The sequence below is a fragment of the Lepidochelys kempii genome, chromosome 14, assembly GCF_965140285.1.
Source record: "Lepidochelys kempii isolate rLepKem1 chromosome 14, rLepKem1.hap1, whole genome shotgun sequence".
NCBI classification, from domain to species: domain Eukaryota; kingdom Metazoa; phylum Chordata; order Testudines; family Cheloniidae; genus Lepidochelys; species Lepidochelys kempii.
This window is the reverse complement of record NC_136393.1, coordinates 50500557-50527851: the sequence shown is the minus strand read 5'-3', so window position 1 is coordinate 50527851 and position 27295 is coordinate 50500557. Positions and strand designations below refer to the sequence as shown.

The 27295-nt window shown below is 66.2% G+C and overlaps 2 protein-coding genes across 2 annotated transcripts; both read right to left on the bottom strand.

The window, feature by feature from the left end:
• Positions 1 to 1677: 1677 nt before the first annotated feature.
• LOC144929278 (uncharacterized) lies at positions 1678 to 26316 on the bottom strand. The gene is made up of 23 exons (XM_078848399.1): positions 25371 to 26316; positions 24223 to 24337; positions 23735 to 23865; positions 22435 to 22640; positions 21528 to 21725; positions 20928 to 21056; positions 20554 to 20742; positions 20123 to 20296; positions 18433 to 18592; positions 16568 to 16704; positions 15930 to 16168; positions 9191 to 9480; positions 8107 to 8631; positions 7302 to 7416; positions 6697 to 6827; positions 5998 to 6203; positions 4356 to 4553; positions 3775 to 3903; positions 3280 to 3468; positions 2822 to 2995; positions 2567 to 2726; positions 2200 to 2336; positions 1678 to 2115 (listed from the first exon to the last, which is right to left on the bottom strand). The coding sequence occupies exons 1-23, from the start codon at positions 25879 to 25881 to the stop codon at positions 1924 to 1926; spliced, it is 4635 nt and encodes a 1544-aa protein (XP_078704525.1). The 5' UTR covers positions 25882 to 26316; the 3' UTR covers positions 1678 to 1923.
• PSMB8 (proteasome 20S subunit beta 8) lies at positions 10040 to 14755 on the bottom strand. The gene is made up of 6 exons (XM_078848721.1): positions 14488 to 14755; positions 14069 to 14216; positions 13610 to 13721; positions 13275 to 13404; positions 12749 to 12953; positions 10040 to 10247 (listed from the first exon to the last, which is right to left on the bottom strand). Exons 1-6 carry the CDS (start codon positions 14626 to 14628, stop codon positions 10159 to 10161), a joined length of 825 nt encoding a protein of 274 aa, XP_078704847.1. The 5' UTR covers positions 14629 to 14755; the 3' UTR covers positions 10040 to 10158.
• Positions 26317 to 27295: the final 979 nt, after the last annotated feature.

Genomic DNA, 27295 nt, shown 5'->3' with positions numbered 1-27295 from the left:
GTCCAGCACCTGAGAACCACCCACCCGCCCTGGCTGGGGCCCAGTTTAATGGGTGGCAGGTGAGTGGGGGTGGGGAACGAGAGCAGGAGCCGCATTTACCAGCCCCCCGGCTTGTGACCCTGACCGAGGCAAGGGGCTGGTGCAGCTGGGAGGCAGCCCTGAAAGCAGGGGTTGGGCATCTGCTTCATTCTCCCATCGATGCTACTGTGGCGGGTCCCCACCGCCAGGGCGGCCCGGTGCAGCTGCTCTGCTGGGGTGCTTAGCGAAACCGCCTCCTATGCCGACAGGAGAGCGTCTCCCCCCGGAGCCGGTGCTCCTCCGCCCTGAGAGGCGGGAGCTGTGTGGGCAGGAGCAGCCCTCCCAGTGCCACAGCGCTGGCTACCCTGGGGTGAGGTCGGTCAGGGATCTCCCCGAGTGCTGGACAGCCGTGGGGGCCTGTTCCTCCCGCTGCGGCCCCTGGCCCGGGCAGCCGATACAGGGAGGGAGTTTGTACCTTTACCCTGGGTAAGCAGAACCACCCCTTCCCGGCTGCACCCTCCCCTGGGTGTGCGTCCCTGGGGGGCTGCCCCAACCCCCTTCCCCACCCCGCTCAGTGGGACAGATTCGGTTCCATTCACCCCCGACTGAGAATCCCGGAGCCGCGGCTTTGTGGGTGGAAGATGACGCAGAGCTGGTGTAGGACCCGCAAGAAAACACCAGCCGCCCCTGCACTGCTGTACAGAGCAACAAGCCGATCCTCCAGAGCAGGCCTGGGAGGAGAGACAGTTCTACAAACAGGGCACCCCTCAGCCCAAATCTTCCCCTCCCGCTCCCCCCTCCTTCAGCGCCTTACCCAGCACAGGGGGAGCCAGTGCTGGGTTTTGCGGCCTTAGTCCACAGAGACTCAGGAAAGAACTGTTATTGGTTCGAGCTGGGGGGGGCTGGGAGCCAGGACTCCTGGGTTCTACCCCTGGCTCTGGGAGGAGTGTGTGGGGCTAGAGGGTTACAGTGGGGGAAGGAGACTCCACTGACTTGCTGTCTAATCCTGAAGGACAAATCACGCCCCTGATACTTGTGCCTCAGTTTCCCCCTCTGGAGACAGCGACAGTGACCCACCTCCCAGGGACCTGAGAGATTCCATTAGCCTTTTATTTAGCTTGGAGACCGTCAATGATCCCACAGCCCGGCCATGGTTAACAGCCTGTCTCACACCCCCCTGTTCCCCCCAGGCGCGAAGGCCTGTCTGACATGCCAGCAGCGTCCGTGTGACCCAGGGACTGCCTGCCGGCCTGCGGCCCCCTCCCCAGGATCAGCTCTGCTCTGCCAGCGGGGAATGAACCAGGAGTGACACCGGCCCCTGGCGCTGAGAGGCAGCAGCTGCTGTTACTGTGAGACAGACCCCCGGCCCCCCCCGGCCCCGCTCAGAGCCTGGAGCGCCTCCTGCTGGCTCTCTGCAGCCGCGAGCTGGCACTGCCCGGGGCCGAGCCCCAGCCACGCCCTGACCCGGCAACTCACAGCGCGCCGTGGGGTCGGCGAGCGCCAGGCTGACCGGGAGGCCACGCTCTTCGTGACACACGACTGACTCCGTGGAGCGTTACAGCCACGGACTGGTTCAATCGAGAGCGAACTGCAGCCCTGGGCTGGGCCACGAGACCAGCGACGGCGTTTCCAGCCAAAGGCCATCCCAGACTCCGCTCGGACGTTTCACCCCTTTAATGTATTTTACAAAACACTCGTCTCGCGCTCAGCCAGTCGAACACGCCTGCCCCCCCGGCCGGGACACCCCTCGGCACAGAACCGAAACCCTAAAACAGACGATAAAGCCAGAGACCCAACATAATACACTGATCAGACGCTGTCAATATTTTCCGTGTAACACTGGGCCGGCGGGAGGAGGGGGCAGGGCCGTGAGGCTGGCGTTGGGCTATTCCCCGGGGCAGTGGGCTACTCAGCCAGGTCTCTCTGCACCAGTCTGTAGTAGGGCCCCTCGCGCCCCATCAGCTCGGCGTGCGTCCCCTCCTCGGCCACGGCCCCGCCCTCCAGCACCACGATCCTGTCGGCGTTCTCCACCGTCTGCATGCGGTGGGCGATCACCAGCACCGTCCGGGGCCCCCGGCTCAGCACCGACTGCCGGATCTAGGGGGAGGAGCAGAGCCCCGTTAGGATCCATCTGCACCCGGCCAGGCTCGGAGTTCGGATCCCACCGCCCCCACCACTCACCGCGCATTCGCTCTCCACGTCCAGCGCGCTGGTGGCTTCGTCCAGGATCAGCACGGCCGGCTGGCGGATCAGTGCCCGGGCGATGGCGATCCGCTGCTTCTGCCCTGCTGAGAGCTGCCCACCCTTCTCCCCCACATCTGCAGGGGGTCAGAGAGAGAGAGGGAGGGGTCAGGACTCCGGGGTTCTCTCCCCGGCTCTGGGAGGGGAGTGGGGGCTGGTGGGTTAGAGCAGGGGGGGCTGGGAGCCAGGACTCCTGGGTTCTATCCCTGGGTTCTCTCCCTGGCTCTGGGAGGGGAGTGGGGGCTAGTTGGTTACGGGGGGGATACATTTCCCAGAAGCCCTTGCAGCATGGATGGTGGTGACTCACCTGTCTCAAAGCCACTGTCGAGCTCCGCGATGAACCCGGAGGCGTGGGCCACTCTGGCCGCCCTGGTGACCTGCTCCTCCCCGCAGGCCCCCAGCCCGTAGGCGATGTTCTCCCGGATGGAGCCGGAGAAGAGGACGGGCTCCTGCCCCACCAGGGCCACCTGCCGGCGAGAGGGGATGGCGTTATGGGCTGAGACCTGCCCAACTCGTCACACCCAGTGAGCAGCAGCCCAGACCCTGCCCCTGCTGCCCTCACCTGGCGGTGCAGGTACCGGTGCTCGTACTCCCGGAGGGGCGCCCCGTCCAGCAGGATCTCCCCGGCCTGGGGCTCGTAGAACCGCTGCAGCAGCCCCACGCATGTGCTCTTCCCGCTGCCGTTCAGCCCCACCAGCGCCGTCACCTCCCCGGGGCGCAGCTCCAAGGACACGGCCTGGAACAGCGGGGAGAGTTGCAGAGTGCCAGTCGCACGGGGAGCATGGAGGGCTGGAGACTGGGGGGTCTGTGAGCAAGGGGGGATCCCTCCTGGGAGCAAGGGCCAGGAGCTCTGGGGCAGGGGGGTGGCTCTGAGCTGGGGGATCCCCTCCCCGGGGGACAGGCCAGGAGCCATGGGGCTGTAGGTGTCTGGGAGCCAGGGGGATCCCCTCCCTGGAGGAAGGCCCAGGAGCCCTGGGGCCATGAGCTGGGGGTCGGGTGTAGCCGCCTCGCTGTAGGTACCTTTAGGACCTGGCGGTCCGGGCGGGAGGGGTAGGAGAAGGAGACATTGTGGAAGGAGACGTGTCCCTGCAGCGACTCCGGCGCCCGCGTCCCGTCGGTGCGCACGGCCGGCTCCCGGTCCAGGTACTCGAACACCTTCTCCGCCGCCCCCACATTGCTCAGCAGGTCCCCGTACATGTACACCAGGGTCTGGGGCAAGAGCAAAGAGTCAAAGAAAGCTGAACAGACAGAATAGGGATGGATGGAGACATGGATGGGTGGAGGGGTGAGTGTGGGGGCAGATGGATGGTGCAAGCAGGGATGTGGACGGAGGGATGGAGGGGCGATGAGACGGCTGGATGAAAGGGTTGGTGTAGGGACAGATGGATGTTGTCGGGGGGAGGTTGATGGAGGGTGGATGTGGGGATGGAGAGATGGATGGATGCACAGACAGAGAATGACAGACTGGTTGAGGTGGCCCCGTTATGGCCCCGTCCCTGGAGCAGGGCCCCTCACCTGCACGTAGCTGCCCACGTCCCCCTGGTAGAGGATGAAGGAGACCAGGCTGCCCTTGGTCAGGAGCCCGGCGCGGATCTGCTGGTGCCCGCAGTACAGCATCAGCACCTGCATGGCCAGCTGCAGCAGCTGGGGGGGAGGGGAGACAAGTCATGTGGGGAGCAGGGAGGGAGGCATTGGGCACCCCAAACCTAAAATTAACACACCTCAGTCCCAGATGCCTGGGTCCCCCTGGCCCCAGCTCACCCACTGTCTCACTATCAGCCCTCCCCGGACATCTGGGTCCCTTGTTCTTCTCCAGCTAAGCCACTGCATCAGGAACTGCCATGCCCGGATGCCTGGGTCCCCTCTCACAGGCTCCCCCTTCAGAGAGCAAACCCCCTTCCTTGGATGGCTGGGTCCCCTGCCCCCAGCTCACCACTCAAATGGTGAGCTGCCATCCCCAGATGTCTGGACCCCCTCTTGCTGGCTCCCTCGTTGGTTCATGAACCACTTCACCCGGACACTTGGATTCTCACTGACTCCCCCATCAGTTCCCCAACTGCCTCCCCCGGACGCCTGGGTCCCTCTCCCCGGCTCACCCGGCGGAAGAGCAGGTAGAGCGCCCTCTCCAGGTCGCGGCGGTTCTTCAGCCGGTGGGTCTCGGCCAGCGCCGCCTCGTAGCGCCCCGACTCCTCCTCCTCGGTGGCGAAGCTGCGCACGGTCTCGATGGAGGAGACGGACTCGCGCACGACCTCGCCGGAGCGCGCCAGGGAGTCCTGGATCGCCCTCAGCACGGCCTGGGGAGAGAGGGGTCACAACCGCCCACCGCGTCTGGGCTCCTGCATCGCCCCGGCCAGCGAGTCGCACCCGGGCCCCCGGATTCTAGCCCCGTAACCTGCCTGGTGGGGGACTCTTTGGAGATACTCAAATCTCGATCCTCCCAGTGCTGGGGAATCCACCCCGCCCCTGGGTCAGCTGGTCCAGTGGCTAATCCCCTCCCTAGTAGACGTCTGCCCCTCATTTCCAGCCTGAATTCGTCTTGCTTCAGCTCCCGCCATTGGCTCCGTTCTGCTTTGCCTGTGAGATGAAACAGCCCCCTGCTTGCAGAAACCTCCCCCCAGGGGGGACTTACAGACCATGGTCCAGCCCCCCCGACCCGTCTCTCGGATAAACGGCGCAGACCGAGCTCCGCCAGCCTCTCATGGCAAGGCAGCTTTATACAGCCCAGGGTCGCGTTCACCCTCTTAGCTACAGCGTCACACGGGGAGCTCATGGCCAGCTGCTTGTCCACGGTCACCCCTAAACCCTCCCCAGGGTCACTGCTTTCCAGATAGTGCTCCCCAGCCTGTACGGGTGACCCACACCTCCGGGGCCTAGGTGTCTGCCTTGGGCCTGTCTACACGGCAGAGTTACACCCCCCTCCCCCCAAGGGAAGAACTAGGCCAGCAAAAGCCCCAGTGTAGAGGAGCTGTTTTAACGGGAAAGGGCTGCCGATGTTCCTTGCACGGAAACGCCCCTTCCATCGGTGCGGGTGCGTCTACGCCAGGAAGCTCTGCTGGCCCAGCTATGCCGACACAGTCTCTGTACTGAAGAAGTAGCCTTGCTGTGTTACAATTACTATTATTTATTTGTATTGCGGTTCCCTCTAGGAGCCCCCATCACGGATCAGGACCCCGCTGGGTCAAGTGCTGCACAGACACTGAACAAAGGGGCAGTCCCTGCCCCACGAAGCTCACTGACATCTTCGAATGTCAAAGCGCACCTCACAGAGAGCACTGATGGCTGGAGATCAGAGGGGCTGTGAGAGGGGGGATCCCCGCCCCAAAGGCAGAGCTGGGAGCCCCAGGGTTGGGGAGTCTGTGAGTTGGGGGGATCCCCTCCCTGGGGAAAGGGCCGGGAGTCCCAGGGCTGGGAGGTCTGTGAGCCAAGCGATCCAGCTCGCTGTGTGTAATTGACCAGTCCCCATCAGTATCCACCCCCCACCAGGCTCAGTGTCTCCTGCAGACTTGACCAGCAATGGGTTTAACTTTCCACCCAGATCATCAGTAACAATATTGAACAGCACCGGGCCAAGAAAAGCCCATTGGGACCCTCCAGAAACGCTCCACTGGAGGGTGACCCCCTCTGGGATCAGAGAGGGGAGCTCCATAAAGGGACTGCCCTGGAGGGCTCTGGGTCACAGGATCTCAGGGGCATCTCCCCAGGATCAGGAGGGTAAGGGGGGTCTCCCCTGCCCTGTACCTGGTGGCGGGTGTCGTAGAGTTTCTGGGCGGCCATGGTGAGGGGGGTCTCGACCAGCGTGAGCAGCGTCAGGCGCCAGGACAGCCCCAGCATGAAGCCGTACAGCCCCAGCGCCTTCACCAGGCTGCGCAGGAAGATGTTGGCGTTGGCCGGCACCGAGCGGCTCATCATGGCCGCATCCATGGAGAGGCGCGAGGTCAGGTCCCCTGGGGCGGGGAGAGGGGCAGAGTGAGACAGGGATCTGCCCCGGGAGGCCTGGAGCTGGGGGCTAGGGTGGTGGGGGGGAACAGGGGGCTGTGGGGCCGCACTGGGCCATTTAATGCTGCAGCCAGCAACAAGGGCCTTGTTAATATCCAGAGCCTGGGGGAGAGGAGGCTGCCCCATTGATACAGGGAGACTGGGCGGGGGAATGCTGCGGGGAAGAGTGTTTGGGGGAGAATGGGAGGGCAATGCTGGGGCAGAGCGGATGCCATAGGGGTGCTGGGAGGGTGCCGGGGCAGGGCTGGGGGAAGGTGCTGAGGGGAAGACGATGCTGATACAGGGGATGTGGGGAGCTGGGCTGTAGTGGGGTGCAGCAGAGGCTGGGGGTTGGTGTGAGCAGACGCTGGAGGTGGGAATTAGGGAGGGGTGCTAATAGGGTAGATGCTGGGGTTACTTGGGGGAGGGGAGGCAGGAGGGCGTCACTGAGGGAGGACCCACCTGTTTTGACCTGCTGGAAGAAGGCCAGGTCCTGGTGCACCAGGGAGGAGAAGAGCTGGCACCGGGTGCGGATGTTGAGTCGGGAGAACGTGAACATGAAGAGTCCCCCGCGGCAGCCGGCGGCCAGGGAGCTGGGGGAGGGGACAGGCAGACATGGGGGAGACTGATCCCACCAGCAACCTCATACGGAGCCTATTCCAGATACACCATCCTCCCACCTTGCCCAGCACAGCCCCCACCCCATTGGCCTGGGGAACCCCAGGGCAGGGCTGGGATCCCATGGGGGGGAGCAGCGTGTGAGGTGGGGGAGACCTGTGTTAGGACTGGAGTTTGGGAGTAGCGGGGTTCTCCCCAGGGCTGGGGTGTCATAGGGGACAGTGGGTGGGGGTCAGAGGGTCTCCATGGGGCTGGGGAGCAGCAGGGAGTTGAGAGGAGGTCTCCCCAGGGCTGTGGGACAGCAAAGGGTGATGGGTATCTTCCAAGGTCTGGGTCCTGGGTGGCAGTGGGAAGGTGAGGGGGGTTTCCTGGGGGTCTCCCTGGGGCTGGGGGTCCCATGAGGGACACTGGGGGGCTCACCCTGGGGCTGAGGGGCCAGGGGGTCTCACCTGCCGAAGGAGGCCAGGCACATGAGGCCGATGGCGGTGGTGAAGGCGTCGGGGTCGTAGGCGCGGCCCAGGATGTCGATGACACGTCCCGTGTAGTAGGGGATGAACGTCTCGCCTGTCTCAGAGACACGGGGGTGAGAGAGGGGCTGTCCTGGGCAAGGGAGTCTCCTTGGATCCCCAGGGAGAGGAATCCTCCCGCAAGAGACTCTCCCATGCAACATCCCGCCCCCTCGGAAACCGGGACTTAACACGCTAGGCCCTTTGCAAACTCTGCTCGCCTCCCTCCATCCATCCCCAGGTACAACCCTCCATCCCGTGCAGAGCTCCCTGGAGCACTTGCCTTGGTTCTGGGACTCAGGGAACCACGCAAGGGGGCACGCTCCCGTCTGCATGGACCCCACAGGGCCCACAGCCAGCTTGGTACCATTTCCCCAATCGCCCGATGAACCAGGTGCTGGAGTCCCACTTCCAAGAGTGGCCAGATTTCCCAAGGGTTTAGGCACCTAACACTGCAGACAGGGTGCTTTTGTAAATCTTGCCAGTGCCTAACTGCGTGTAAACCCCTGGCTCAGCAGGAGCAGGTGACAGGGCCAGGGTCACCCAGGGACATTGTGGCTAAACCAGGAATTGCACCCAGGGCTCCTGGTTTACAGGCCAGCAGCTGAGCTGCTGGGCCACTCTTGCGTGGCTCTGGCTGGAAGGTTTTGCCTGGCTCTGTTAGTAAAACAGCCCCCGCTCACACCCCAAGTCCCCTCCCCCTAGTCCCATGAATCTCCCCTCCCCCCCCCCCCCCCGGCCCACTCACCAATCACAGCTATAGCGAGGAAGACGAAGGCCCCGGACAGGAAGGGCACGTCAGGCCGGGACAGCCCCACCAGCCGGCGCAGGGTGGCCCTGGACTCCCGCTCTGTGTCCTCAGCGCCGGGTCCCCCAGCCCTGTCCCTCTGCCCCAGAGCCCCCCATGTGAGCTGGGCCAGCCCCACTGCCCCATAGCTCAGCAGCAGCCAGGCCCAGGGGGCGCCGGCCAGCAGGGCGGCTGGCACGTTGGGCAGGGGCAGGCAGCTCCGCAGGGTGAGGTACAAGGGGGGCAGCAGGCACAGGGCAGCCAGGGCCCTGGGGGGAGACAGGCGGGGCCGATCTGGGGCCAGCAGCCCCCAGGCCCCCCAGAGCCCCAGGAAACGGACAGCAGCCTCCAGCCAGGTGGCCGGCAGCCCCAGGGGGGCCAGTGAGGGGGCGCCCCAGCCCAGCAGGGCCAGCAGGGCCAGGTCGCAGAGCAGCAGGGGGCAGCCCAGACGCAGGGTGAGGGGCAGTGGCATGGCAGTGGCAGGGCCTGCAGAGAGAGAGCAGAGGGGAGCAGTTAATCGGGGGGTTCATGCACTGATGGACGCCCATGTCCTCAGCCCCCCAATTTCCAGCTTGCCCCCAACTAATCCCCATCCCTATCTGCCCTACTCTCTGCATCCCAATCCACCCCCCGATCCACCCCCCGATCCACCCCAGGGCTCCCCACACTGCAGCCCCTAACCCACACCCCACAAATGCTGCGTGACACCCAGCCCTGTATTCACAGCCCCAGCCCTCACCCGCTGCCCCCATCCGCCCCCACCCCAACGTGCCCCCTAATCTCCAACCTTCGGCAGCCCAGTACGCACCAGTCAGGCTGGGGGCCCGTCCCCGCCTGCACCAGTAACAAACTGGGGGCGCTGGGCGGGACGCGCCGCCTGGGGAGGGAATCCAGGGGAACTTGGAATAAAACCCAGTAAACGCCCCCCCGAAATCAACCCCCCCAAACCCCGCCGCTGCTGCCGGCCCGACCGTGCCCCCGAGCTCCTGCCCCCCGGGCAATGCATCAGCCCCCGGCACCCCCTGCCTGCTCCCCCGGCCGGTACCTCCGGCCCGGCTCCGGCTCCGGCTCCTTCTCCCGGGTCCGCAGCGCCCGGACCCCGCGCGAGCCCGCCCGGTTTCGCTTTCGGGGGATTCCCGGGCCCCGCCCGCTGCTGCTGCCGGCTGCGGCCGCCAGGGGGAGCCCGGGCTGCACCGGCCGCCGCCTCTGGGCTGCTCCGGGTCCCGGCTCCCTGCACCGGCGGCTCGCAGCATCCTTCGGCCGGGGGGCCCGGGGCCGACCTGCGCCCCCCTCCCCACGAGCTCCGGCTGGCCCGTGCAGCCCCCCCGGTGGTTCCTGGGACAGAGCCGCCGAGGGAGTCTGGGGTCCGACGCGGTCAGATCCCCGCGGGTTAAAGACACCCCTGGGTGCGAGTCTGAGATTCTGCTTCAAACCTTGGCTCCCGGTGGGATCCGGCCTGGGGCATGGGGCTGGGCTCCTTTCGCTGCCCTTTGGGTGCAGAGCCTGGGTCAGTCGGGGGCGGGGGCTGAGGGTCAGGACTGAGGGGCACTGGAGGCGAGACCCCAGTGGTAGGTGAGTTTGGGCAGAGCTGGATGGGGGGACCCCCAGGCTGGAATAGCGGGGGAGGGTCCCTCTGAGGGGTGCTGGCAGATGGGTGCTGGAAGGGAGCCCAGGGCTGGCAAAGCAGGGTTGAGGGGCACCAGCGGAGCTGGGCGAATGGTTCCTGGTTTTCCTGGTGCTGCACTAACCCGTGTGAATTTCTGCGCCTGCCTCCCATTGCCTCTGCTTCATGGTAAAACGCAGCTCCCCTCATCAGCCGCCCAGGTCCCCCTTCCCCCCTTAGCCCCCATTCCTGGCCCAGCAGCTGGGAGACACTTTAAATCGACACCACAGATTGGAGTTTTCACTGTTTCTCTTTATTGCATCACACACAGAAACCCGTTAACCGCATCCCCTGCTGGCCCTGAGTCTCCTGCATCCCTGAATCCGGAGCCTTCTGGTCGCTGTCCTGTCTCACTTCCTGGCCTCCAGGTACTTGTGGATCAATTGGCTGACGTCTGTCTTTTCCACCTTGATCCATCCATCCTCCTTCATGTGATACACTGGGGGAGAAGGACATGGGAGGGTCAAGGGCAGCCAGCAGGGCGCCCCACAGCGCTTCCAGCCCCCACGGAGTAAGGACATGGGACCCAGGCGTCTGGAAGGGCATCCCTAGGGCGAGCCCAGCAGTGCTTCCAACCCCCCCAGAGTGAGGAGATGGGACCCAGGCATCCAAGATGGCAGTGCAGGATGCTCACCCCTGACAAGTAAGCCATTAGCAATTATCTTTGAAAAGTCATGGAAGATGGGAGAGACTCCAGAAGACAAAAAGGGAAAATATAGTGCCCATCTATAAAAAAAAGGGAAATAAGGACAACCCAGGGAATTACAGAGCAGTCAGCTTAACTTTTGTACCCGGAAAGATAATGGAGCAAATAATGAAGCAATCAATTTACAAACACCTAAAAGACATTGAATCATAGAAGATCAGGGTTGGAAGGGACCTCAGGAGGTCATCTACTCCAGCCCCCTGCTCAAAGCAGGACCAATCCCCAATTACATCACCCCAGCCAGGGCTTTGTCAAGCCTGACCTTAAAAACTTCTAAGGAAGGAGATTCCACCACCTCCCTAGGTAACGCATTCCAGTGTTTCACCACCCTCCTCGTGAAATAGTGTTTCCTAATATCCAACCTAAACCTCCCCCACTGCAACTTGAGACCATTACTCCTTGTTCTGTCATCTGCCACCACTGAGAACAGCCTAGAGCCTTCCTCTTTGGAACCCCCTTTCAGGTAGTTGAAAGCAGCTATCAAATCCCCCCTCATTCTTCTCTTCTGCAGACTAAACAATCCCAGTTCCCTCAGCCTCTCCTCATAACTCATGTGTTTCAGCCCCCTAATCATTTTTGTCACCCTCTGCTGGACTCTTTCCAATTTTTCCACATCCTTCTTGTAGTGTGGGGCCCAAAACTGGACACAGTACTCCAGATGAGGCCTCACCAATGTCGAATAGAGGGGAACGATCATGTCCCTCGATCTGCTCACTATGCCCCTACTTATACAGCCCAAAATGCCATTGGCCTTCTTGGCAACAAGGGCACACTGCTGACTCCTATCCAGCTTCTCGTCCACTGTCACCCATTCGGTCCCTAGTCTGTAGCGATGCATGGGATTCTTCCGTCCTAAGTGCAGGACTGCACTTGAGGTGATAAGCAACAGTCAGCATGGATTTGTCAAGAACAAATCCTGTCAAACCAACCTGAGAGCTTTCTTTGATGGGTAAGAAGCCTTGTGGATGGGGGGGAAGTGGTAGACGTGGTATATCTTGACTTTAGTAAGGCTTTTGATACTGTCCCGCATGACCTTCTCATAAACAAACTAGGGAACTACACCCTAGATGGAGCTAGTATAGGGTGGGTGCATAACTGGTTGGAAAACCATTCCCAGAGAGTTATCAGTGGTTCACAGTCATGCTGGAAGGGCATAACAAGTGGGGTCCCGCAGGGATCAGTTCTGGGTCCGGTTCTGTTCAATATCTTCATCAATGATTTAGATAATGGCATAGAGAGTACCCTTATAAAGTTTGCAGATGATACCAAGGTGGAACAGGTTGCAAGTGCTTTGGAGGACAGGATTAAAATTCAAAATGATCTGGACAAACTGGAGAAATGGTCTGAAGTAAATAGGATGAAATTCAATAAGGACAAATGCAAAGTACTCCCCATAGGAAGGAACAATCAGTTGTACACACACAATGGGAAATGACGGCCTAGGAAGGAGTACTGTGGAAAGGGATCTGGGGGTCATAGTGGATCACAAGCTAAATATGAGTGAACAGTGTAACGCTGCTGCAAAAAAAGCGAACATCCTTCTGGGATGTATTAGCAGGAGTGTTGTAAGCAAGACACGAGAAGTAATTCTTCCGCTTTACTCCGTGCTGATTAGGTCTCGACTGGAGTATTGTGTCCAGTTCTGGGCACCACATTTCAGGAAGGATGTGGACAAATTGGAGAGAGTCCAGAGAAGAGCAACAAAAATGATGAAAGGTCTAGAAAACACGACCTAGGAGGGAAGACTGAAAAAATTGGGTTTGTTTAGTCTGGAGAAGAGAAGGCTGAGAGGGGACATGAGAACCGTTTCAAGTACATAAAAGGTTGTTATGAGGAGGAGGGAGAAAAATTGTTCTCGTTAACCTCTGACAATAGGACAAGAAGCAATGGGCTTAAATTGCAGCAAGGGAGGTTTCAGTTGGACATTAGGAAAAACTGTCAGGGTGGTTAAGCCCTGGAGTAAATTACCGAGGGAGGTTGTGGAGTCTTCATCATTGGGGATTTTTAAGAGCAGGTTGAACAAACACCTGTCAAGGATGGTCTAGATAATACAGTCCTGCCTTGAATGCCGGGGACTGGACTAGATGACCTCTCGAGGTCCCTTCCAGTTCTATGATTCTTTGGGACCCAGACATCTGGGATGGCAGTGCAGGAGGCTCATCCCTGAGGAGGAATGGGACCCAGGTGTCCTGGTGCTCACCCCCAGGGGCCCCACCCCAGCCCTGATGCCTTACTGTTGACGACACCCCCGGAGTAGGCGTCACGGTGGGTGGCCTGGGCAATGGCACGGCGCCCCAGGTCATAGGCCTCCTCCACGCTCAGGTCGGGCCGGTACCCGCTGTCCATCACCCCGTAGGCGTAGGTGTTCCCACAGCCCGTGGAGAACATGGGGCCGGAGAGACGGGTGCCATTATCATCCACGTAGTACAGGCCGGGGCCCTGCAGGGATGGGGCAGCTGGTGAGACGTGGCTGGGACCAGAGTGGGGGTTGGGGGTGGGTTGAGGGACTGGAGCTGCCGGGGTCAGATCAGAGGTGGGGGGAAGGTCTGTGGGGCCTGAACCTCAAAGGGAAGGGGGGACCCAATGTGGAGACTGTGGATTCTGGTGTCAGGGGGTCTTTGAGCCAGGGGGATCCCCTGTAGAGGTGAAGGTGGATGGGGATGCGGGAGGGCTTAGCTATGGGACACTGAGGCAGCCTATGGGGTTCCCCCCCCAGAGTCCCCTCCCATTGTGGCTTGGGGCAGGGGGCCCAGCCGCTACCTTCTTGTCCCAGCCGCAGATCATGCTGCCCATAGACAGCCCCATGCCCCGGTACTCGCACATCATGTTCGACAGCAGCTTGGAGGCGGCCGAGACGCTGATCCGCTCCTTGTTCCGCAGCTGGTACAGCCTGGAGTCAGGGGGAGGCAGATCCCACCATGGGGTGAGTCTCAGATCCCAGCCCCCCTGAGCTTCCAACCTCAAACCCCTCCCCACCATGGGGTCCCCTCCTTGAGTACTCACCCCCACACACACACCAGACCCTCCCTGAGCACCCATCTCCTAAGTTCCCTGCCCTGGACACCCATTTCCTGCCCCCCTCCCCGGATGGGTACCTGCAATGCTTGGCGAGGAGGCGCTCCCAGTACTGGCAGTCGGCTGCGCTGCCCGACATGGTGCCCAGCAAGTAGGGGTTGATCTCGATCACCTTGTTGGCCTCCAGGGAGGCTGTGGGGAAGGAGAGACGGACCCTGTGTGACATGGGCAGATGGCTGGGGGGAGGGGTGTCATGGTGGAGAGGGGGGGACCTGGTCTGATCCTCCAGGTGCATTGGGCCACATTTGGAGTCTCAAGCTGGGTCAGGTCTAGGCCAAGGGGTGGGATGGAGGTGCTGGGTGGAGGGATCAGGGTGGGATGGGGAGCTGGAGCTCTGGGTACCTGCTCCCACCTGCCAGGCTCCTGGACACAACCCCGCATGAGGGAGGGGTGGACGGAGCCAGCCAGTTCGAAGGGGCTGGGGAGGGGGGACTGGGGAAAGTGGCCCAGGAGGGGAGAGCTGGGGGGCTTAGTCTCACCAATGTAGCTGCCGGCCGATGCCCGGGAGTCAACAGCCACGACGACCCCGTGCTGGAATTTGAAGGCCAGGGTCGTGGTGCCGTGGGCCAGCTGGATCCGCACCCAGTCCCGGCCCTCTTCGGAGTACGTCTGCAGGAACTGGGCCGGCTGGGGCGGGGGGGGGGGGAGATGGTGAGGGAGGCTCTCCAGCCCTGCCCCCCAGGCCCAGAGCAGTACCCCCTCCCCGCCCCCCACACCTCTAGGGCACTTCCTCCTCTGCTCTACCCCCAGGGCATTGGCCCCATCCTGCCCCCCATGCCCAGGGCATTGCCCCCACTTCCTACCTCCACACCCTACTGCACTGACCGCCCAGGCCCCCCCCGGGCACTGCCCCCCCCCGTATGGCGCTGCCCTCTCACCCCCCCCCCCCCACACTGACCTGCTCCCCCGTGGGCAGGGCCAGCTCGGGCGCCCGCAGGCCGAAGCTGTAGTGATCGGGTCCCCGGGGCGCAGCGGCGGCTCCGGGGGGCGCCCAGTCCCAGCCCCCACGGGGGGCTCCGCAGACTTCAAACAGCGCCATCCGCCTCGCTGCGCCTCCCGCCCGGCTCTGAGCGGCGGGGGAAGAGAAACCGAAAGCGGCAGCTGGGGAGGGACCGTCCGCGCCCTGCCCGGCCAAGGGCGCGCTGGAGAGGGGCGCACGGGGAGCCCTGGGGAGGGGATGAGAGCGCAGGAGGGTGTCCTGGGACGCAGGGGGGTGTCCTGGGGCACGGGGGGAGCGCTGGGCAGGGGGGCTGGCGGGTTCAGGGGGTGGGGGGGCTCTCAGGGAAGGGGAACATCTGGGCATTGGAGGGCGCAGCGGGGCCAGCACGGTCCAGAGTCCAGGGGCGCATGGGGGGCTCCTGGGGGAGGGGACGCCGGGGGGGGGGGCGCAGTCCAGAGGCTGCTCAGGGGAACTCCTTGGCGCGGGGCCCTGGGCAGCCAGCGGGGAATGTGGCACTGAAGGGCGCAGGGATCCCCCCCGGGGGGCGGAGGGGGAAGGGGGTTCCCAGCAGCCACGGACCGGTCCGCGCGACACCCTGCAGCAGCTGGGGGGGGGGTCGTGTGACCCTCCCTGCGCTGCCCCCACCCGCCCCCAGGGGCGCTGCTCCGGCGCTGGGCGCAGGCGAGGGGGCGGGGGATGGGGTGGGGCAGCTCTAACCTTTTGCAGCCCGATCTGCCTGGTAACTGGTGACGCGGGTCCCCCCACAAGGGCATTTCTCGGCTAATAGCACCTCCCCCCCTCCGGCACTGCCCCGGGGCGTTCGCAGCTCCCCGTCCCCAGCCCTGCCCCTCCCTGCTCCCAGCCTGGGGCGTTGCCCAGCTCAGACCCAGCGGAGTTTGCACCTGCTGCTTGGCACCCTGGGGTCCCCCCACCCCAGGCAGGACCCCCCAGGGGCACAGAGGGAGGGGGCAGGAACACAGCGGCACGTTCCAAGGGGGATCCTGCCCCCAGGGGGTTCCAGGCACCCGGATGTGAGTCCGGGCCCTGGGGTGTGCTGGGGGGCAGACACCAAGGATCACGCAGGAATATGGAAAAACAGACACTTTATTACACACAAGCCAGACAAACACCAGCCGCCCCGGCTCGCCCCCCTGTGCGGCCCAGCTGGCGAGGGGCCCCGGTCTCTCTGCATCGGGACAGGTCTCGGAGCTGGGGTCTGTCCAGAGTCGGAGCCCCCTGCGCACCCTCAGGTCCTGTGTCCTGGGCCGGCTCCCCGGGGCAAAGGAGCCACGTATGGGGCGGCTCTGAGAACTCCCCCCTACCCTGGGGAGGAGCCACGTGTGCAGGAGGGGGCTGAGAACCCCCCCTCCCCGGAGGGTGCCCCACGGTGCCAGCCTCACGGCCCCCCGGCCCCCAGCCCACCCTCGGAGCCGCCCCCCTGCTCCCCGTTGAGCTGTGTCTGCACCAGGCGCCAGTAGCTGCCCCGACGAGCCAGCAGCTCCCGGTGGGTGCCCTGCTCCCGGATCGCCCCGTCCTCCAGCACCAGGATGCGGTCGGCTCGCTCCACGGCGCCCAGGTGATGGGCGATGAGCAGCACCGAGCGCCCGGCCCGGGGCCCCTCGTAAATCTCCTTCTCCACCTGCAGTGACAGACGCCCGGGGTAATAAACAGCCTGACGGGGGCGTGGGGGGGCTGCGTGGGGAACCCCCTTCCCCCAACCCCTGCCCCAGCCAATGGAGACTCTGTCAATGCCCCTCACTCCCGACCCGCAGCCCCTGCTAGCCCAGGGCTCCCCCAAGCTCTGCCAGGGCCCCTCACTCCCGACCCGCAGCCCCTGCTAGCCCAGGGCTCCCCCAAGCTCTGCTGGGGCCCCTCACTCCCGACCCGCAACCCCCTGCTAGCCCAGGGCTCCCCCAAGCTCTGCCGGGGGCCTCACTCCCGACCCGCAGCCCCTGCTAGCCCAGCCCTGGGCTTCCCCCCACCCCCAGGCCTGCCGGTGCCCCTCACACCCGACCTGTGGCCCCCCCATATCACTCACCCGCAGCTGACTCTCGGTGTCCAGGGCGCTGGTGGCGTCGTCCAGGATCAGCACTCGGGGGTCTCGGAGCAGGGCTTGGGCGATGGCTACCCCCTGCCTCTGCCCCCCGGAGATCTGCCCCCCCATCTCCCCAACATCTGTGGGGGGAGAGCTGAGGTCAGTGCCCTATGCAGTGTGTGGGTACCCCCCCGCTCCACCCTCCCCAACACACACCCTGGGGCAGGGCTGGGTGCTGGGTCGTGGCCTGTGGGGAGGGGTTCTGGGGTTCCCAGGGGGTTTATTGGGAGGGAGTCACAGGGTGGGATCAGGGCTGGTGCCTGTGGCCAGGGGGGAAGAGGAGGGGGGAGTTGGGGTACCGGGGAGGGGCTGGGTTCAGTTCCTGTGTCGTAGCCATGGGGCTGCGGGAGTATCGGGGTCCCAGGCAGGTGGGGGTGTCGGGGGCCTGAGCAGGGAGGGATGAGATCTAGTGTCGGTCTCTGTGTGTATGTGGGAGGTAATGGGGGGCCCCCCAGAGGTCAGTACCCAGATAGTAGCCATGGGGAGGATTTGAGGGTCCCAGAGGGTATTGGGGTGCTGTCCCCGTGTCTCAGCTGCAGCTCAGGCTGGCGATGAACCCGTGGGAGGTGGGGGAGTTTGGGTCCTGTGGAGGGTGGGGGCCCCGGGGGAGAGGTATAGGGGTTCCTGGCAGTTGCGGGTACTTGGAGGATATTGGGGTCCCAGGGGCAGGGTAGGGCTCAGTACCTGTGTCGTAGCCGTGGCTCAGCCGGGCGATGAAGCCATGGGGGTTGGGGTGCTGGGAGAGGGGTATAGGGGTCCTAGGGGGGTTGGGAGTCTCCGGGGGTGCTGGGAGAGGGGTATAGGGGTCCTAGGGGGGTTGGGAGTCTCCGGGGGTGCTGGGAGAGGGATATAGGGGTCCTAGGGGGGTTGGGAGTCTCCGGGGGTGCTGGGAGAGGGGTATAGGAGTCCCAGGGGGGTTGGGGGTTCCCGGGGGGGGCTCAGTACCTGTGCCGTAGCCGTGGCTCAGCCGGGCGATGAAGCCATGGGGGTTGGGGTGCTGGGGGTAGGGGTATAGAGGTCCCAGGGGGGTTGGGAGTCTCCGGGGGTGCTGGGAGAGGGGTATAGGAGTCCCAGGGGGGTTCCCGGGGGGGGGCTCAGTACCTGTGTCGTAGCCGTGGCTCAGCCGGGGGATGAAGCCATGGGGGTTGGGGTGCTGGGAGAGGGGTACAGAGGTCCCAGGGGGGTTGGGAGTCTCCGGGGGTGCTGGGAGAGGGGTATAGGAGTCCCCGGGGGGTTGGGGGTTCCCGGGGGGGGGGGGCTCAGTACCTGTGTCGTAGCCGTGGCTCAGCCGGGCGATGAAGCCATGGGGGTTGGGGTGCTGGGAGAGGGGTATAGAGGTCCCAGGGGGGTTGGGAGTCTCCGGGGGTACTGGGGTGCAGGGGTATAGGAGTCCCAGGGGGGTTGGGGGTTCCTGGGGGGGGGCTCAGTACCTGTGTCGTAGCCGTGGCTCAGCCGGGCGATGAAGCCATGGGGGTTGGGGTGCTGGGAGAGGGGTATAGGGGTCCTAGGGGGGTTGGGAGTCTCCGGGGGTGCTGGGAGAGGGGTATAGGGGTCCTAGGGGGGTTGGGAGTCTCCGGGGGTACTGGGGTGCAGGGGTATAGGAGTCCCCGGGGGGTTGGGGGTTCCCGGGGGGGGGCTCAGTACCTGTGTCGTAGCCGTGGCTCAGCCGGGCAATGAAGCCATGGGGGTTGGGGTGCTGGGAGAGGGGTACAGAGGTCCCAGGGGGGTTGGGAGTCTCCGGGGGTGCTGGGAGAGGGGTATAGGAGTCCCCGGGGGGTTGGGGGTTCCCGGGGGGGGGGGCTCAGTACCTGTGTCGTAGCCGTGGCTCAGCCGGGCGATGAAGCCGTGGGCGTTGGCGCGCCGGGCAGCCCCCATCACCTCCTGCCGGCTGCGCCCCCCCAGCCCGTAGGCGATGTTCTCGTGCAGCGAGCGGGCGAAGAGCACCGGCTTCTGGCTCACCAGTGCCACCTGGGGGCGAGGGGAGATGGAGATCGAGGGGCTGAGAACGCCCAGACTCACCGCACCTAACGGGGGGCTGACAGAGGCTGAGGGACCCCGGGGGACCTCAGGTGGGGCTGGCTGGAGCAGGCCCCCCGAGAGGGTCCTGCTGCTGGAGACTTCCCCTCCGCAAGTCTGGGATCCCTGCCCCACGTAGGGGGAGGGAGGGTGGCGGGCTGATGCCCCAGACATTGACATGCCAGGGGGCATGGAGACATCTGAGCGGGGTGGGGTGGGAGGGTACAGGGGTTACCTGTAGTGGTGAGGGGAAGAGGATGCCTGGGGGGCTGCTGGGGGCCGCAGCAAGGGGGGGTACCTTGGGGAGCAGGTAGCGATGGGGGAGCAGTGGGGGGGCGGCAGGGGGGTACCTTGGGGTGCAGGTAGCGATGGGGGGAGCAGTGGGGGGGCAGCAGGGGGGTACCTTGCGGTGCAGGTAGCGATGGGGGGGCAGTGGGGGGGCGGCAGGGGGGTACCTTGCGGTGCAGGTAGCGATGGGGGGGCAGTGGGGGGGCGGCAGGGGGGTACCTTGCGGTGCAGGTAGCGATGGGGGGGCAGTGGGGGGGCGGCAGGGGGGTACCTTGCGGTGCAGGTAGCGATGGGGGGAGCAGTGGGGGGGCGGCAGGGGGGTACCTTGCGGTGCAGGTAGCGATGGGGGGAGCAGTGGGGGGGCGGCAGGGGGGTACCTTGCGGTGCAGGTAGCGATGGGGGGGCAGTGGGGGGGCGGCAGGGGGGTACCTTGCGGTGCAGGTAGCGATGGGGGGGCAGTGGGGGGGCGGCAGGGGGGTATCTTGGGGTGCAGGTAGCGATGGGGGGAGCAGTGGGGGGGCGGCAGGGGGGTACCTTGCGGTGCAGGTAGCGATGGGAGGGCAGGGGGGGGCGGCAGGGGGGTACCTTGCGGTGCAGGTAGCGATGGGGGGGCAGTGGGGGGGCGGCAGGGGGGTACCTTGCGGTGCAGGTAGCGATGGGGGGGCAGTGGGGGGGCGGCAGGGGGGTACCTTGCGGTGCAGGTAGCGATGGGGGGGCAGTGGGGGGGCGGCAGGGGGGTACCTTGCGGTGCAGGTAGCGATGGGGGGGCAGTGGGGGGGCGGCAGGGGGGTATCTTGGGGTGCAGGTAGCGATGGGGGGTAGTGGGGGGGCGGCAGGGGGGTACCTTGCTGTGCAGATAGCGATGGGGGGCAGGGGGGGGCGGCAGGGGGGTACCTTGCGGTGCAGGTAGTGATGGGGGGGCAGGGGGGGGCGGCAGGGGGGTACCTTGCTGTGCAGATAGTGATGGGGGGCGGGGGGGGCGGCAGGGGGGTACCTTGCTGTGCAGATAGTGATGGGGGGCAGGGGGGGGCGGCAGGGGGGTACCTTGCGGTGCAGATAGTGATGGGGGGCAGGGGGGGCGGCAGGGGGGTACCTTGCGGTGCAGATAGTGATGGGGGGCAGGGGGGGGCGGCAGGGGGGTACCTTGCGGTGCAGATAGTGATGGGGGGGCAGGGGGGGGCGGCAGGGGGGTACCTTGCGGTGCAGGTAGCGATGCTCGTACTCCCGCAGGTCCCGCCCGTCCAGCAGCAGTCGCCCGCGCTGGGGCTCGTAGAAACGCTCCAGCAGGGCCACCAGCGCCGTCTTCCCCGCGCCCGACGGGCCCACCAGCGCCGTCACCTCCCCGGGGCGCAGCTCCAGAGACACCCCCTGCGGGGGAGGGGGTTAGACACAGGGGACCCTCCCCCCGCCCTGGGCCCTCCGGCACCCCTCCCAAATACCCCCCATCCTCCCCTCCCCCTGTGGCTCTGCCCCCACAACCCCCAGTCCGACCCCCTGATCCTCCTCCCCTGCAGCCCCCCATAACCCCTCCAGCTACTGCCCCCCGAATCCTTGGTTCAGCTCTGGATTGCCCCCGAATTCCCACCCCGGAACCAGACTCTGCGCCAGGTCCCCCCACGGGGTACCTTGAGTACGGGGGCGTCGTCCCGGCCAGGGTAGGAGAACCAGACATCCTGCACCTGGAGGTGCCCGCGCAGGGCCGGGGGGGCCAGCGTCCCGGGGGGGCTGATCTGGGGCGTCCGCTCCATGTACTCAAAGATCTTCTCCGAGGAGCCCACGGCCTTCTGCACGCTGGGGTAGACGGAGAGCAGCACCTGGGGGGGCAAGGGGGGTACAGGCTGGGTGAGCTCACCCCACAGCCCCCCCCATTACTGGGGCAGACAAGGAGCAGCATCTGGGGGGCACAGAAGGTCAGGGCTGGGTGTGCCCCCCCCATAGCCCCCATCCCCAGGCAGGTGACCAGCAGCCCCTGGGAATGGGGGAGGCCCCCCCCACTCACCTCCACGGCTGTGGTGAACTGCATCTCGTAGAGCACAAAGGTGACCAGGTCCCCAGTGCTGACGGCTCCGGCGGTGACCAGCCGCCCCCCGTAGTACAGGATCCCCACCTTCAGCGCCAGCCCCGACAGCTGGGGGGGGGACAGAGCGTTAAAGGGGGGGTCTGCCCTCCACCCCAGGGAGCTCTGGGGGAGTGATGGGGGCTCGGAGCTTTGGTCAAGGCTGGGGGACCCCACCCTGACGGGGAGAAGGGGCCCAGCATGACTCCCCCGGGGGGCCCCTTTGCCCTCCCCTGGGCCCCTCCTCCAGAGATACCCCTCCTGTCTGATCCTGAGCATATGCCCCCCCTGCCCCGGCCATGGGACACCAGGCCCTGGCCCCCCCGCCACCCCTTGCCCCAGGGATAGTGTCCCCTGCCCCGTGCCCCCAGGGTTACCACGCTCCCCTGCCCCCTTGATACAGTCTCCCAGCGCCTTCCCCCTGGCTACACCCTGCCTCTGCACCCCCTTTGCCTTGGCAGCCCTACTCCCCCCGTTGCCGCGGCGCCCCCTCCCCCCGTTGCCGCGGCGCCCCCTCCCCCCGTTGCCGCGGCGCCCCCTCACGCTGTTGGTCCACATGGAGGCGGCGTAGGCGGCTGCCTCCTGCTTGTTGAGCCGGTAGGTCTCCTGCAGCCGCTGCCCGTAGCGCCGGGCGGCCCCCTCCTCGTTGGCGAAGCTGCGCACCGTGGCCATGGCCTGGAAGGTCTCCACCGCCACCTCGTTGGCCTTGGCCAGGGACTCCTGCACCCGCTGCGCCAGGCTCTGGGGGGGAGCGGGGGCGTCAGGGCGGGGAGGGGGCTCTGGGCACCCCCCCGCCTCCAGCCCCAGATCCGTCTCCGAGTCGCTGCCCCCGGGATAGAGCCCCAGCCCGTGAGTCCGGCCTGCATTCCTCGCTCCCAGCTGTACGTTCCCACGGAGCCGGACCGAGCACAGACCGCTTGCCTGCACCCGGCTCCCCTGCCCCGTGTCCCTGGCCCCTCACTTCCTTCTTCACCCCTCCCCAGCCTGCGTGTCACCAGCAGACTCTCTCAGCGAGGACGGCGGGTTTTCTTCCAGATCATGGCTAAAGGTGTTAAATAGCCCAGGGCCCAGCACCGATCCCCGGGGGGCCCCACTAGAACCCCCCGAATGACGGTTCCCCATTTACAGTTCCATGCGGAGACCGATCCGTTAGCCAGTTCTAACCCATTTCGTGTGGCTCCTGGGCACCCACAGGCTGCCGTGGGGGGTGGGAAGGAGGGGTAGTGGGGGCAGTGCAGAGGGGGCAGAGGGTAGGGGTGGGGGAAGGGGGGGGATAGTAGGGAGTGGGGAGGGGCGGTACCTGGTGGACTCTCCCGGAGAGCTTGGGCACCAGCAGGATGAGGGGCAGCGCAGGGGGGGGGGCAGGGGGCTGAGCGGGGGGGGGGCAGATTGTGGGGTGGGAGGCGGGGGCAGGGGCCTAGAGGCAGGATGCGGGGCGAGAGCGCGGTACCTGGTGGAATTTCCCGGAGAGCTTGGGCACCAGCAGGATGAGGGGCAGCCCCACGGCGGTGAAGAATGCCAGGCGCAGCGACACCCGCACCATGAGGCCGAAGAGGAAGACTCCCCGCATCCCGTACCACATCAGCAGGTTCAGCTTCTCGCTCAGCGCCTCGCTCATGGCGTCCGTGTCGGCCGTCACCCGCGACGTGATGTCCCCTGGGCGGGGGGCAGCGGGGGAGGGTCAGTGGGGGCGGATCCTGGAGCGATTCCACAGTGACCCGTCCAGCCTGGGCCGTCCAGCCAGACATCACCCTTGTTCCCAGTCCCTCCCTCCCCCATTCACGGCGTATCCAGCCAGCCAGCCCTGCGCATGTATTTAGGGGCCAGTTGGGGGGTGGGGAGCCCTAGCGAGGAAGTAGGGAGCTTGTGACAATGGGGCAGGGTCTGGCTATGGGTTGTCAGTGTGGGGTCAGTGTGGGGCAGGGACAGGGGGGTCTGTGGGGTCGGGGTGGGGTCCCATACCAGTGCGGTTGGCGTGGAAGAAACCGATCTCCTGGCGCAGGACGGAGCAGGGAGCTCAGGATGGGGGGGAGCACTCGGGATGGGGCGGTGGGGGGGGTCTGGGGGGCGGGGGGATCTGGGGGGCTCCCGTACCGGTGCGGTTGCCGTGGAAGAAGCCGATCTCCTGGCGCAGGACGGAGCAGGGAGCTCAGGATGGGGGGGAGCATTCGGGATGGGGCAGTGGGGGGGGTCTGGGGGCAGGGGGGTCTGGGGGGCTCCCGTACCGGTGCGGTTGGCGTGGAAGAAGCTGATCTCCTGGCGCAGGACGGAGCAGGGAGCTCAGGATGGGGGGGAGCACTCGGGATGGGGCAGTGGGGGGGGTCTGGGGGCAGGGGGGTCTGGGGGGGTCCCGTACCGGTGCGGTTGGCGTGGAAGAAGCTGATCTCCTGGCGCAGGACGGAGCAGGGAGCTCAGGATGGGGGGGAGCACTTGGGATGGGGCGGTGGGGGGGGGTCTGGGGGCGGGGGGGTCTGGGGGGCTCCCGTACCGGTGCGATTGCCGTGGAAGAAGCCGATCTCCTGGCGCAGGACGGAGCAGGGAGCTCAGGATGGGGGGGAGCACTCGGGATGGGGCAGTGGGGGGGGTCTGGGGGCAGGGGGGTCTGGGGGGCTCCCGTACCGGTGCGATTGCCGTGGAAGAAGCCGATCTCCTGGCGCAGGACGGAGCAGGGAGCTCAGGATGGGGGGGAGCACTTGGGATGGGGCGGTGGGGGGGTCTGGGGGCGGGGGGGGTCTGGGGGGGTCCCGTACCGGTGCGGTTGGCGTGGAAGAAGCCGATCTCCTGGCGCAGGACGGAGCTGAAGACCCGGCTCTGGATGCGCATGTGGATCCGGTTCATGGTGCCGTTATAGAGACAGTCGGACACGAACTCTGTCACTGCGCTGTGGGGGTGAGGGGGGAGTGCTCAGTGCTGGGGCTCCTGCCTGCCCTCCAACTCCCCGCTCCCCCAAACCCAGCCACCATCCCCCCAGACCTGCCCCCAACTCCCCGCCTCCCAAACCCCCCCAAACCCAGCCACAATCCCTCCAGACCTGCCCCCCAACCCCCCGCCTGCCCCAACCCCCCCCAAACCCAGCCACGATCCCCCCAGACCTACCCCTGAATTCCTGCAGGGATCTTGTTATACAGATCCCCCACCCCATGACCCCAGCTCCCCTCCACCCCCATGACCCCCCTCTTCTCCCCATGCTCCATACCCATTGACCCCACCCCCGTGACCCCAACTCCCGCAGCCCTACCTGCCGACGGTGATGAGGGACATGGCCCAGATGGCCCGGACGAAGGCCGAGGGGTCGTCCTCGCTCACGATCCAGTCGGTCATGCGCCCCGTGTAGTAGGGGATCGCCATCTCCCCTGCAGCCCAACAGCACATGGGGTCAGGACTCCTGGGTTCTCCAGGAGGGGAGAGGGGTCTGGTGGGTTAGAGCAGGGGGGGCTGGGAGCCAGGACTCCTGGGTTCTCTCCCCAGCTCTGGGAGGGGAGTGGGGGCTGATGGTTAGAGTCCGGAGAGGACACCTCTCACCCATTCAGGGTCATTTCCTATATTTGTGCAGCTTTCATTCTGTGAACGTGCAGGGACGCTAATCACATGGGGCCCCTGTGACCCCCCCCGCCACACACACACCCCCTGTCTGAGGGCCCGGTAATGCACAGAGCACTCAGTCAGGATCAGGACCCCATCGCGCCAGGCGCCGCCCAGACCCCAGCCGAGATCAGGGCCCCGTCGCGCCGGGCGCCGCCCAGACCCCAGCCGAGATCAGGGCCCCGTCGCGCAGGGAGCCGCCCAGACCCCGGCCGAGATCAGGGCCCCGTCGCGCCGGGCGCCGCCCAGACCCCGGCCGAGATCAGGGCCTCGTCGCGCCGGGAGCTGCACAGACCCCACCGAGATCAGGGCCCCGTCGCGCCGGGAGCTGCCCAGACCCCGGCGGAGATCAGGGCCCCATCGCGCCGGGAGCCGCCCAGACCCCGGCCGAGATCAGGGCCTCGTCGCGCCGGGAGCTGCACAGACCCCACCGAGATCAGGGCCCCGTCGCGCCAGGAGCTGCCCAGACCCCGGCGGAGATCAGGGCCCCGTTGCGCCGGGCGCCGCCCAGACCCCAGCTGAGATCAGGGCCCCGTCGCGCCGGGAGCCGCCCAGACCCCGGCCGAGATCAGGGCCCCGTCGCGCCGGGAGCTGCCCAGACCCCGGCCGAGATCAGGGCCCCGTCGCGCCGGGAGCCGCCCAGACAGAAAGAGACAGTCTCTGCCCAGAGACATGAGAGAGGCGATTAAATCGACCGCGGGGTTTCTGTCCCATCGGGCCCCCGGGCAGGGCACTGGCTGGCTCAGGGAGGCAGGGAACAGGAGCCGGGGCCTTCCCCCCTCGCAGCCGCTGCCCGCGACTCACCGAGCGAGGACAGCACCAGGAAGCCCGCGATGGCCACGAAGCGCAGCAGGTCCGGCCTCATGCAGGCCAGCAGGCGGCCCAGCGAGGCCGAGGGCCCCGGCTCCCCCTTGCCGGCGGGGAACAGCTGGTGCCAGAGCGCGGCCACCAGCCCCGCCGCGCCGTAGGTCAGGCCGAAGACGTCCCCTCGCCCCCAGCCGTGCAGCAGCTCGGAGGGGGGGGCCCGGGGCTGGGCCAGCGCCTGCAGGGTCACGTAGCTGGGCAGCAGCAGGCTGAGCAGGGCGGCCAGGGGCAGCAGAGCCTCCTGCAGCCCCCCGGGCAGCCCCGGCCCCCGGCCCCGGGCAGCCTGGGCGCTCAGGCTCAGCAGCGCCCATCGCGCCAGCCCCAGCCCCCAGGCCAGCGCCAGGGGGTCCCAGGGCTGCAGCTGGGGGTGCAGCAGCAGGGCCAGGCGCAGGGTGAGGAAGTCCAGCAGCAGGGCCAGGGGCAGGGAGACCCACGCCATGGCCCGCTTCATCCCCGGGCCGGGCCCTGCCCGCTGGCAGCAGCCGAGTGTCTAAATCTCCTAGTCCCAGCGGCGGCCGGTCGCCGCCGGGGCGCCCCCTGGCGGCCGCTCGGGTCACTGCGCCCCAGAGCCCACGCCGGAGTGACCGCAGAAACGGTCCTGCCGATCCAGTCCCACGCCTCTTGGGGTCTTCCCCCCTTTCCCCGGTCTGGCTGCGGCTCCTCCGGGGCGAGCGGATCCCAGGCGTCAGGGGCAATTCCTGGCCCCGCTCCGCAGCCGCCCCGTGTAAACCCGCCGCCCGCAACTCCCCGGCCCGGGCGAGGAGCGAGGGGCCGCGAACGGGCGGAGGCGGAGAGAGGCGGGACCGGCCCCGGGTTCGCCGCCCGCCCTGGGAAGCCCCCGGCTGCACCGATCCGCTTCTGGGAAAGGAGGCGACTTCCCAAAAGTGAAAGTGAAACCGGATTAGCTCAGAGCCCGCCCCGGGGGGGGGGGGGGGCAGAGCGCGTTACATGATGAGCTCTTACCCGGCTGAGCCGGAGGGGGGGAATATAATGGAGCCGGCTGACCTATGAATAATGGGGGGGGAGCTCCCCCCCCCGCCCCATAGCAAGTGACGCCCCCTGCCTCGGCACAATTACAGCCGGGGGCTCTGCGCCCCCCTTCCCCACTTCGCAGAGACCCCCCTGGACGGGGGGCATCTCCCCAGCTGACTGGGTGGGGCGGGACGGGGAATTCCCAGGCCGGGGTCACGGTGTAACCCTGGGGCAGAGGCGGGGTGTGAATTACTGTTGCATGAAATAATAAATCCCCCCATGGCGCAGATCCAGCGCCCCTCCCTGCACCCCCTGGCTTGCGATTCAAGGGCAGATACTGCAGCTGGGGGGCGGCGGGTGGGGGGCTATTGAAAATCACGTGTGTCCGGGTGGATTCTGCTCCCAGCCAGCCCAGGGCAGCGAGGGGTCAGACTGACCCCAGGCCATGGGATCTAGGCAGGTCTGTCTAGCTATGGGACGCACATCGCGCCCCTCACCGTGGTCTCTGGGCACCTCACAGTCAGCTGTGGAATTATTGTCACAGCCCATGCTGCCCCCCATGTCTCCCCAGGGCTGTTGGCCCAGGTTACAGCTGGGGCCACACAGCGACCTGCAGAACCAGGAGCTGGACCCAGGTCTCCCCGGACCCAGGCTAGTGCAGAGCCCCCAGCAGTCCTGGGATTTGCTGGACTGTCCCGCTTCGACCCCCATCCCCACGGAAGTGGCTCCTGTCCCAGGGGGCTCGATGGGCTCGGCTCCCCGCGCCGGCCCCTGGTTTGGGCCGGCTGCTCTGGCGGGGGGAGGGGGAGAGACACTGCTCGGGCCCTCACACGACCCCCGCCCGTGACATTTCAGGAGGCAGGTTGGACACTGGTGTAACACCTGCCTGGGCC

Coding starts and splice junctions, on each gene's coding strand:
- PSMB8 (XM_078848721.1), bottom strand. CDS start 14,628: ATGGCGCTGTTTGAAGTCTGCGGAGCCCCCCGTGGGGGCTGGGACTGG. Junction 13,405..13,609: donor CTCCTCGCCAAGCATTGCAG/GTACCCATCCGG, acceptor CCCTGACTCCAG/GCTGTACCAGCTGCGGAACA. Junction 12,954..13,274: donor TCTGCGGCTGGGACAAGAAG/GTAGCGGCTGGG, acceptor CCATCCCTGCAG/GGCCCCGGCCTGTACTACGT.
- LOC144929278 (XM_078848399.1), bottom strand. CDS start 25,881: ATGAAGCGGGCCATGGCGTGGGTCTCCCTGCCCCTGGCCCTGCTGCTG. Junction 23,866..24,222: donor TCCCTCATCACCGTCGGCAG/GTAGGGCTGCGG, acceptor TCACCCCCACAG/CGCAGTGACAGAGTTCGTGT. Junction 16,169..16,567: donor ACACCGAGAGTCAGCTGCGG/GTGAGTGATATG, acceptor CTGTCACTGCAG/GTGGAGAAGGAGATTTACGA.